Raw genomic sequence first — 11,603 nt, forward strand, 5'->3', positions numbered from 1 at the left:
TTTTGAATTGGCGTGAGATTACAGGTTGTATTACTATATCGAGAGCATGTCGAAGTGTGACGGAATAATGAATTTCATGGCTATCCAACGGCGAAGGCAACCGTAGAGGGATCACTTGCAGAGTCAGCCGGTCATGTCGTGACTTGGTAGTGACGAAAGATAATGAGGAGCAGTGTCAATTTTTCAAGCAACACGATTGGTTATCGAGGTGTCGGCTGACTGCTCGAAGAAAATACCGCGAGCGGTGTACGAAGGTCTTTTACCCGCGTGGATAAGTTGACTTAGCAATCAAGTAGCAGAAAGCGACCACTTGTTGCTACTGGAGACTCCTGAAAATCTGAGAAGGCTTTTATCCCTTGGCTATATTGTTTCACGACATAGGGATCATGGCAGAACCGTAAGCAGCATGTAGAATTGTGAATTATAATCCAATTACTGTTCTTATTCACATAGTCCTTGTGACCTTCGATATGTTAAAATACTTTTAATTATTAGTTAAGTCATCGGATAAACATATAAGAAGTACTGGCAAGGAACTTTGTGATTTCGATACGTCAGTTATGCTATTAATCAGCTTTGTTTCACAAAGTTAATTAAGTTTTATCTAACAGGTTGTATTGTAATTTTGTGCTTTCACAATGACGGTTTATGCATTTTGTAATTCTCTCTTTCAGGAAAGCAGACATCGCCCTCATTGGACTGGCTGTCATGGGGCAGAACTTGATTCTTAATATGAACGATCATGGCTTTGTCGTTTGTGCTTATAATCGTACGACGGAGAAGGTAAAACAGTTTTTGGAAAACGAAGCAAAGGGCACGAAAGTTATTGGTGCCTTCAGCTTGGAGGAGATGGTCAGGAAATTGAAATCGCCACGCCGAGTCATGCTGCTGGTGAAAGGTAAAGGCTGTAATTTTCTCTACTTTAAAGAATTGGTTGTAAAGTTAAGAATGGTGACACTTACGAGATTAAATGTTGCATACTTTCGTAACGATTGTATATTTTTAATTTATGAGTATTATGGTGAAATTATGAACTGTTTATAGCCGGTCCAGCTGTAGATGCATTTATTGAAAAGTTAGTTCCTCTTCTTTCCTCGGGGGATATTATCATCGACGGTGGAAATTCCGAGTACCAAGACACGCAAAGACGCACAGAGGAGTTAGAAAAGAAAGGAATTTTATTTGTTGGGAGTGGAGTAAGCGGAGGAGAGGATGGTGCGAGGTACGGCCCTTCCCTTATGCCTGGTGGGAATCCTAAAGCATGGCCACATATCAAACCTATTTTTCAGGTAACTCAAAGAAAACACTTTATACTAATAGTTTAAAAAAAATATATTTGTCTCCTTAAATGACACTTTACACTTGTTAGGCAATCTGTGCGAAAGTTAACGGAGAACCTTGCTGTGACTGGGTTGGCGAAACAGGAGCTGGACATTTTGTCAAAATGGTTCACAATGGAATCGAGTACGGTGACATGCAATTGATTTGCGAGGCTTACGATCTCATGAGAAATGGTCTTTCGCTTTCTCCACAAGAAATGAGTGATGTTTTCACTGAATGGAATAAAGGCGAATTGGATTCTTTCTTGATTGAAATAACCAGAGATATTCTAAAATACAAGGATGAAAAAGGATATCTACTAGAACGGATAAGAGATACAGCTGGCCAAAAGGGAACTGGGAAATGGACAGCCATAGCTGCCCTGGATTACGGAGTTCCCGTAACTCTAATTGGTGAATCTGTATTTGCAAGATGTCTGTCCGCATTGCAATCTGAAAGAATAGAAGCAAGTACGGTTCTCGAAGGTCCCAAGGGTAAATTTCAAGGTGATAAGAAAGAGTTTCTGGAGCATACGAGGAAAGCATTATATGCCTCAAAAATTATTTCCTATGCACAAGGTTTTATGTTGTTGCGCGAAGCTGCTAAAGTTCACAATTGGAATTTGAATTATGGTGGCATTGCATTAATGTGGAGAGGTGGCTGCATTATTAGAAGGTAACTTCTTTAGGTTTATTTTTTGTTGATTATAGAAAGTGAAGGGCAAGTCATGCAATTAATGCCAGGGTCATGTAAGCGCTTCAAGAACGCACAAGAAGTATCTTAAGTATAATTTAAAGTGTTCCAGTAACCGTTGTGTAATTGTTATATAACTTTTTAGATTAATTATTTGGATATTTTCTAGAATTCTAATAATTGTATAATTAAAGTACTGACGATGTTTATTGGTTTGCAGTGCGTTTTTGGGAAATATCAAGCAAGCATTTGATAAGAACCCAAAACTGTCTAATTTGTTGCTGGACGACTTTTTTGCAAATGCTATGAAGAAATGCCATACAAGTGCTAGGGTAGTCGTCTCAAATGCCGTTACCCTTGGCATACCAACTCCTGCATTGTCAACGGCGTTAGCTTTTTATGATGGATTCCGTACAGCAAGACTCCCTGCAAACTTGTTGCAAGCACAACGTGATTACTTCGGAGCCCATACTTATGAGCTTCTTGGACAGGAAGGAAAATTTGTACATACAAACTGGACAGGACATGGAGGAAACGTTTCTGCATCAACGTATGATGCATAAAATGTATGCGTACAATGGAAGAGTTGCATCGACTGCATACAGACATGACAATTTGACACCTAATGTACATATATACAAACTGAAACTTTTATTATAATTGTTTATGCTTTTTATAGTAGAATCGCAGACCTCATTTTACATAGTCATGAACATGGTGATTCGAAGTGATCTCATGGGATATTTTGATGAAATAGTACGAACGTAATTCTGCGGGACATGAAACTATGGTTTGTAGCATTTTGTAAATGATTACAAAGAAAGCCCATTGTGCTTTCAATTTATGGTTATGAATAAATTATTGAGCATTATATTAATTTTTTTTCTGTTAAGTGGCATTCATAGTTGGATATATCGTTATCGAGCGTTTTTCAATTTTTTGGAGCCTTATGCGGTTTCGAGCGTTTCCGAGCGTCATCGAGTGTTTTTCGACAGTTTATGAACGTTTTCGAGCCTTTCTCGATCATTCTCAGAACGTTTTTTGAGCAGTTCATTCTGTTGGATTTTTATTCAATTCATTGACTTTAATATATTTATTATTTTTAAAAGTACAAACTGTACATTTAAGAAATACGACTGAACGAAGACATGTCATGGAAGTGAAAGCAAGTGCAATCACGGGCTAGTAATTGTCGACGCTTCCACTTTCACATTAGTTGCGCAAATGACTGTCATTAAGGATTGTCCGGCTTGCCATTATCTTTCTCCGAGATGGTCTAGAAAAGCTAAATGAAAAGTAAGCAACCCGGAAAATTCCAGGTTCGAAAGCGGAGATTATCGCATGTTCTGTAAATACAGTTATTGCGAAATTGAGCGTTCTCGAAATGTCAAAAGACGGATGTCGCGTGCAGCCAGATTTCTCTTCGACCCGAGGGAAAAAGGAACATCGACGGGCGAGTTCTGAAGAGTTCAGACCATTCGCTCAAGTTTTCCATACGCGCATGCGTCCTCCACTTGCACAGATTTTACGTGCATATTTTTATTTTTGCCTTTCATTTAAAACGTGGCCGGCCGGGAGAGGGGGAAGCCGAAAGAGGCAGAAGGTTCGCTCAAGTTTTACGAAATGGCTCCGAAAGCGCTTCGCCCGGCAGAGATTCCACGCTAAATCCAGACAGGTGATTTGAATCCCCCTTAAATAACTATTCAATATTTACTTAAGTGCCAAAAAATTGAAAATAATGTATCTTATTATTTTTTAGTTACCGGAACCGCACGTGCTCGGTTGTGAAATGGAACCCCTCTATGGAGTGAAATTTTTGGAGAGCATTTAGCACGATTCGGTTAGTCCGTCTTTTTGCTGAAAAAAAAAGAAAGAAGCCGATTTTAATAGCAGCGAAACGGTTCATCGACTTTCTTCCGAGATCGGTTTACCGCGAGTTATTCAATGTCCAGTCTCTTCTTTATTCGCAGCGAGACCGTCTCTTTTTCTTTTCGTTCGTTACGTCACGGGTGCGACGAAGACGCTCTTATGTGAGAATTATTCATGGTCTTCTGAACCCTCCCCCACCTGGCGCGACCCTGGACTAACCTTGCATGTAACCGATCTTCGCTTGCCGGGAGAGTCGCAGTCTTTGGTTGGAACCGAGGCGGGTGAATCGTGTCCTGCCATTGGTGGATTTAACGGAAAGCGGCCAATCAGGAGCGCGCGTGCCGCGGCGACATTGGACAACCACGAGTAGGCACGCTGGCGGGTCGCTACGCGACGTTCGCTTATTCCATTTCCAAGATGGCGGACCACAGAGAACGGGATTCATACTACTCGCAAACGGATCCGCGTTCGAAGAATGACGACCCACCAAATTCCCGGTTATTTGTCATCTGCCACAAGAACCTGGAGGAGGATGATCTCAGGAAGGCTTTCGAGAAGTTCGGCAAGATCGAAGACATCTGGGTGGTCAAGGATCGCAACACCGGGGAAAATAAAGGTACCGCGTACTTATGGACTGCGATCGATAAACTTTGTCACTGATGCCGGGGAGCTTTGCATACGACCGTGAAGATCGAACGATGACAATGGTTATATTTTGTCATTGACATTAGAAATGTCGCGCGACGGCAAACGTCGCCGGAGCTCATTTCGGCGGGAAGCTTTTAAACTCGGATCTTTCCGACGTCCGCTTTATTTGTAAATTAACGTTGTTTGAAAAACTAAAATAATGGGTTTCGCCACGTTTTGTCGGTGTGTCGTTTTAAAACGGAACATTTAAATTTAAGCCATTTCTTTATGTGCATATTTCATGTTTATGTACTTCTTTTAATTATTGAAAGGTTGGACGAAACTGGTAAAGTTTGTAGATTATTCACAAATATTGAAAGAAAAATATTCAAAGAAGTGCTTCGTGTGTCAAAATATCTATAACATTTGATAATATTCAAAGTTGTTTTTTCTTTTATAGGTGTTACATACATTAAATTCTCAAAGACATCGGAAGCAGCATTTGCTCTGGAAGAGATGAATGGGAAAATGCTGGGCTGTGTTGGACGGCCCATTAAAGTGATGATAGCCTCAAAGTAAGTATCTATTTTTAGAAAATTCATGGATAAGTCATTAATTCTTAATGTTGTATTATGTTAAATGTGAAATTTCAGCCGCGATCAAGGTTCGGTTCGTGAAACAAATGAAGAGGAACGGTGGGTTCGTCTGTTTTGTGTTCTCCCTAAATCGATGACAGATGGCGAGCTTCAGCAAGAGTTTTCCAAGTTTGGAGCGATTGAATATGCAACCGTAGTTAAGGACAGAAATACCAACGAATCAAAGGGATTTGGATATGTGAAGTTCAGGAAAGTATCCAGTGCAGCCAAGGCGTTCGAAGAGTGCGACAGGAAATATAAAGCAGTATTTGCTGAGCCGAAGAAGCCAAAGCCTGAGCATACAGAGGCAAAGTACAGTAATGGTTTGTCCGTACCATATGACAATATCGGAGGAGCATATACATCTTCGAGTTTTGGAAAAAGTAGCGTCAATTTGGAGATCGCCACAAATTATCCAAACACAGAAGGTTATACGAGGCTTCAAGTCATTGCACACCCGGCGTTAAACCAGGATCAGTTATGGAGACTGTTCGATATCGTTCCTGGATTGGATTATTGTCACTTGAAGACTGATGTGCGCTATCGAATGCCCAGAGGTCAGGCTACAGTCGTCTATTCAAATCCCAGTGCAGCCGCATATGCGAGAGAGAAATTTCATGGTTTCGAATATCCTCCCGGTCACAGAATGATCGTCAAGCCAGACTTGACTGGTGCTGCACCTCTTCCAAAGTCTGTTTCGAAACCTACCAGTTCTAGTATAGCAGGTCTTCCTAGAACGGATTTGGCACATCTAGCAGAAACCATCGCACAAGCTACATCCCTTATACAGGCTGCAGGACTGACAGCACCAAGTAATTAATTCAATGCTACTTGTGTCTCAACATTTTGATTAACAGATTTGTGGTGATATTCAAGCATAATTTTCTGTGATCCATTCAGGCTCACTGGGTGTTGAACAAAATCTGGGCATCAAACTACCTCCGGTGCAACCAATGGCGAGCATCGACGCCGAGGTTGCGAAGAGGTGCTTTATTGTGTGTGGACCACCTGTTCCACCAATCTATGCAATGAAGGATGCATTCTCTAGGTTTGGTAACCTAATTGATGTTTACATGCTCCCTGGGAAAAATTGTGGATACGCGAAGTATGCTTCTGTGGAAAGCGCGAATAAAGCTATCGAGGTATGATAATTAAGAGACTTGCTACTTTCAAAGGTCGATACGATTCCCAATACATTCTCTCTGAAAAGCGAGTTTTTATTTAGTTCAATGGGTGGATTTGATCCGTCGAAAGCTAAACTGGAATGATTTTCAAGTATACAGATAACACAATTAAAATAGAATTGATTTAAATTGTATAATTGTACACTGTGATATACTTATTTAAAGAAAATGTGTACACACGACAGTAATATGCAGTCAGTCGACAAGTGGTAAGAGACTGCGATAAGATCCCGGCGATGAAAGATGTAACTTTGCGATCTGGCGTTTATAAATCTACATATCCAGTTCCTCAAGAACGAGAATACTTTCCTCGATCAAGTGAATATAGTTTGTTAATGGTGGACGCGTAAATGTGTTCGCAGGTTTTACATGGGCAGGAGATTTGTGGGTCTCGGTTGAAGGTGTTGGAGGCCGAAGAACGTAACGTGGGCGAGGATCGGAGAAAGCGCTTACGTATGGACGAGGACGAGCATTAAATTCCGGTTTCGTGTATTACGTAAGTAAGTCGGCGAAGCCCCATGACCACAAGTTGTGTACATTGAGTTGTAATTACTGCCTGACAATAATGATGACGATCACCGGTAACACGATAAAACGAGAGAGAAAATGTAATTTTTCTATTTATCTCCACAGACTGACTGGTATACACAAGCTGGACGCACGCAACAAAAGAGACGAATTTTAAGACTCACTTGACCACGTTGGGCCTGCATCCAAAGGAAACTCCAACTACTTTTAACTATCGTTTACGTTTGAAACATCAACGTTACTGAAACCTTAACGATACCTCCCTTACTTATTACACTTACAACATCTTCACGCAACTCATTCTTTGAACAGGCCTGTGCGAAGAGTGATATCTTCAAAGTATATATACATATATATACATATATATATGTGTGTATATATATATATCAAATATCCACGTGAGACTGCGTCGATATCGGAGTCTGATTTAATCCCAGTTAACTTTTAAGAGTCCAGTAAAGTCAGATCGGCAATATTGAATATTAACGTCAGAAATGAGGAAATCGGGTAAAGTTCCTAATCGATGTTCTACAAAGCGAATGACATTTGCCAATGAATAGTACGACAGGAAGGAATTTATTATTATTGGTATTAACGAAAAGTGTCAGTCGATTAGTTGATAACGGGTCTTGCACTGCGAAATGAGATATCACTCACCGAAAATTGGCCCGTTGACGAGATTAGGTCCGATAATTCGGCAATGAACACTGTCAATCACAAACACGGACCAGCTGACATGTTTTATGCATCCACTGGTTACTATAGCTTCTTTATTTCGACGAATACGTGAAAAATGTGAAATCTTTAAGTACTGATTGGGAATTTCACGCGATTGCCTCGCTTCTGACGTCAAAAACAAAACAAAAAAAAAGAGCCGACTTGGCTTTACCGGACCCTTAACCAAGCCACGGCGGAAACTGTGCATGCGACATCCGCGTTTGTTCGTAAATATACGCAATCGCTGCGTCTAAAGTAGATAAAGAGAGAGAGAGAGAGAGAGAGAGAGAGAGTGTGAAAGAGAGAAAACATGAAACAAGGAATGACGAGAATTACCGCGTAGATATTTTTGTATTTTTAAAATTAAACGGGACTTAAAATCCAAGGCCACTCGCCGGAGTCCCTTCGTACTACGTGCACATTTACATTTCGGATAGATCATTCTTGACAGCCGTTCGTCGGTAATCTGAAATTTAGGGGGAAAAAAAAAGAAAGAAAGAAATCATCGAATCGATTCGCATTACGAGAGGTATCGCCGACGACACCTCCCGGACTAGCGACAGTATGTGCCAACGGAGATTACTTTAAGTACGTTGACGTAATTCGACGCGCTCTCGACATGTTTGTGAAACAATGTTAGACTTACGAGTAACGATTAGCCGCGAGAGTTTGGGAGCTCATCGAATGAACCTCACCAAGTGTACTATTCGCACAGGCTTCGTGTTCATTCTGTGCCGTAGCATTAGCACTTGTTATATTTTTTATTATTTCTCGGTCGATCCATGATTCGCGGTTCTGCCTGTTTTTTTTTTTTTTTTTTTTTAAAAGAAGCCGAGATCAAGTCGCGACGTTCCACGTTCAAGTTATCGATGCTCTGATAACCGATTGCATGCCAAGGATGTGGTTGCTGATCGACTCGCGTTCCAAAGCAAGGATCGTCCCCGTCGTTGGATGTCGAGTACCCTTTTTTTTTCTTTTTTTTTTTTCCATTATGGTGTGGTCTCGTTAAGACCGATTCAGACATGTTCGCGCCTCGTCCGTGCAGGATGTTCAAAAGATATAGAATGTTCAAAGGGAACAGGATGTTCTTACACGGCGGTTACTGTATGCCGAGTCACTTAGAAGATTGGATTTTACAGTCGAGGGATTTCACTAATTTCGTTGATTTCGTTAATTTCACTTATTTGCATTTTATGCAAAAAGCGCAAGTGGATCCATGAAATTTGTAAAGGAAGAAAGAAAAATGTAGAATGTTGTTCAAGGAGCTTATAGATGGTGAAAGTAAATTCTGTCGATACTTCGGGATGTTTTAATGGTTATTTAATGTAGGACGGAGTACGGTGCAAAATTCCCGCAATTTTGTACGGTATTTAGGTAGAATAATTGCCATATTAATTAATGAATCGAGTTTATCAAACGATTAACAAGAGACATTTAATGGGCATTTCGTTGTCCAAGATTGAATGACGAGTTTGGTTAAATAAATCGATTTTAGTTATACACAATTCACGATTGCATGCAGAAATGCAAAAAAACCCGCTAAGTAAAATTGCGGGTATTTCTCGCCGCATATTGTATTAAAAAGAAAAAATAAATAAATAAAATAAAATTGAAATGGAACAGGAATATTTTGGGGAGAACTAGGAAGCATAAAAGCATGAATTCAGTCGTAGAAAAGATGCTGTACCGTAAAATTATCGACTCAGATCAGTGTCGGCGCACTGACACTGACACGGACGGATACGGATACTGAACGAATACGGAAATGTACGAATACTCATAGAGCTTAAAGACATGGATGAGACGATCTAAAAGAGATTGTCAAAAGGTTAGACGGTATCTTTTGTCGAAACTTTTCCTAAAATTATTACTGCGCAAGTGTAGAGTACGTCATAGCCATATTCATGCCGTCGCTTAAACTTCCTTTGTCAAAAGATTTCAATCGCAGCCTACTTCCGGAAAAGTTTAGAGAAAGATGATTTCTCTTAGGATACTTGAACGTATACATGTACTATTGTATATTATTGCATTGCTCTCTCCATTTTTTATAAACTCTGTGGGAATATTTTAATTCTTTGACTGCTGAAGACGTATGTTTACGTCTACTGTTTGGTCCATTATTGCCTGTATACGCTGGGGAATTTCGCCCATACGTCAAAGGGGCTTTGCAGTCAAAGGGCTAATAAAAATATGAGATGTTTCCATCCTCACGGACACGTCACGGATATGCTGAATCGGACTTTATGTTACATCTCGGCGATCCACGTTTTAGCTATACGTACACAACGACTCGCGCACCGCGAATGTCTGCGGCACGCGATATTTAACTGGACATTAGCGATAGCATGAATTTTATATATAGTTACAGTACTCCGATATGTCGAACGAACGGTGTCTAGTGTGTAATGGTGTACCCGCGGGATCGTTAAGTACGCCTTGATATTTATAATTAAATTAATTTGTCCCCGCGTTAAGGGTCGTACATCGCGTAGAAAAAAAAAGGGCCATTTACATTTTTAGCAAAGGACAGCATTGCCGATAATGTTTTGCGCTTACTACAGGAATAATCGCAACAATGAAAATGTTTGCAATTGTATCGAATAGTAGTCGTAACCAGTGGGGAGCTTTTTTTTAAAGAAAATGCCTGCTAAATTGGCAAATGAATTTGCTGCATCTGCCAAAAAGAAAATATTGTCGTCACTATTCAAAGGAATGGGTGATAGGGAATTTGTTGTTCCTAGAAAAGAATATTGCAACTATGAATAGAATTTTTTCTGCCCCCATAACTTATGGCGTTTTGGGATAGAATTTCATGTGGGATTTTCTTTTTTTTCCCGTTCTGTCTGAATGCTAATTTTGCACTACGTGGGTTTTATTGCTACATGTCTGCAGTACTCTTGCGCTAAGTCGATTGCGAATAATACTTTAAGGGGAGAATTGAGATAATGAGTCATTAATGAATGTTGACGACGTAAATGCCCATAAATTGCGCCGTTTGAATTATGTTGGAAGGCACGGCTTGCTTTTAGACTGGGTTCTCGGGGTTCTTTGAGGTTTTTCCTGGACATGCGACTACCAGGGTGTTCAGGAATTGTCTTGACGTCGTCTTCGAGGTCCTGGGTCTTATGATCCCGAGGGTACGCACATGGTATATGTGATGTCGCGTGTACATCAGGCCGCACGTAAAAAACGCACACAGCAAGCACGCTGCAAGTGCTTCAAGAAGCATTGAATGAAACTTCAGGGTGTCCCATTTTATGAACCGAGGATTTAACCGAAGAATGTTTCATATAAAGTTTCTTTGTTTCGAGGGCGAAGAGTAGGAAGAAGATAAAGGAAAATGTAGGATTTACAATGATGATGTTACATTAAGCAATATTTCATCTTTCTTTGCTTTTAATAAATTTTTTTTTTCCTTAAGTTGCTTGCTTGGAGTCCTATTTTTAAGGGGTCTAATATGGTTGACTCGCTTGAAAAATTAAACGGCTCGAATAATTACTGTAATTTTTATTTAACATATTCTTTCCGTGGAAATAATTCCTTTTTCGAAAGGGGAACAACGTGCCCTAAGTCACTTACGACGATTTGGCCTTGAAATTTGGGAAAACAGTATTGAAGGAGAAATGGTTCCTCTAAAAGTTATGGGGTTTCTAACAAGAAATTTGAAAAATAAAGGGTGTCATTAAAAAAAAATAAGAGGTTTACTTTAATATCATCATTGGGAGTATTACACTTTCCTTGGTATTATTTCCATTGTTCCCCCTCGAAGTCACACAATTTTAAGGCAAAACATTCTTTAAATATACCCTGAGGCCTGTACTCAAATCTCTTTTAAAAGACTATTATCTGTAGACTTTAAACGGCTAAAGGACGTCTTTCAGCGCTAAAATTGAGGCATGAGCACGAACGTAGACAAAAGACATCATTTAATGCTAAAATTCAAGTACAAGCACGAACCATAATTCTCAGAATACTCTTAACGAGTCCTTAAAAATGGGCCACTCTGTATATATATATATANATTTCTACG

At 40.0% G+C, this 11,603-nt stretch overlaps 2 protein-coding genes across 3 annotated transcripts; both read left to right on the plus strand.

The window, feature by feature from the left end:
* Positions 1-45: 45 nt before the first annotated feature.
* On the plus strand, positions 46-2,884 carry LOC105700015 (6-phosphogluconate dehydrogenase, decarboxylating). Its single transcript, XM_012425540.2, has 5 exons — positions 46-397; positions 675-898; positions 1,045-1,289; positions 1,370-1,995; positions 2,234-2,884. The coding sequence occupies exons 1-5, from the start codon at positions 387-389 to the stop codon at positions 2,574-2,576; spliced, it is 1,449 nt and encodes a 482-aa protein (XP_012280963.1). The 5' UTR covers positions 46-386; the 3' UTR covers positions 2,577-2,884.
* Positions 2,885-4,266: 1,382 nt separating this feature from the next.
* LOC105699968 (RNA-binding protein 45) lies at positions 4,267-11,590 on the plus strand. 2 transcript variants are annotated; one of them, XM_012425450.2, is made up of 6 exons: positions 4,267-4,498; positions 4,970-5,084; positions 5,163-5,956; positions 6,045-6,286; positions 6,691-6,828; positions 6,962-11,590. In XM_012425450.2, the coding sequence occupies exons 1-5, from the start codon at positions 4,300-4,302 to the stop codon at positions 6,802-6,804; spliced, it is 1,464 nt and encodes a 487-aa protein (XP_012280873.1). In that variant the 5' UTR covers positions 4,267-4,299; the 3' UTR covers positions 6,805-6,828; positions 6,962-11,590. The 2 variants fall into 2 exon arrangements, with proteins under 2 accessions (XP_012280873.1, XP_012280872.1); XM_012425449.2 differs by having other exon boundaries at positions 6,691-6,824.
* Positions 11,591-11,603: the final 13 nt, after the last annotated feature.

The sequence above is a fragment of the Orussus abietinus genome, unplaced genomic scaffold (genome assembly GCF_000612105.2).
Source record: "Orussus abietinus isolate OABI.00-Male unplaced genomic scaffold, Oabi_2.0 scaffold76, whole genome shotgun sequence".
Lineage (NCBI taxonomy): Eukaryota > Metazoa > Arthropoda > Insecta > Hymenoptera > Orussidae > Orussus > Orussus abietinus.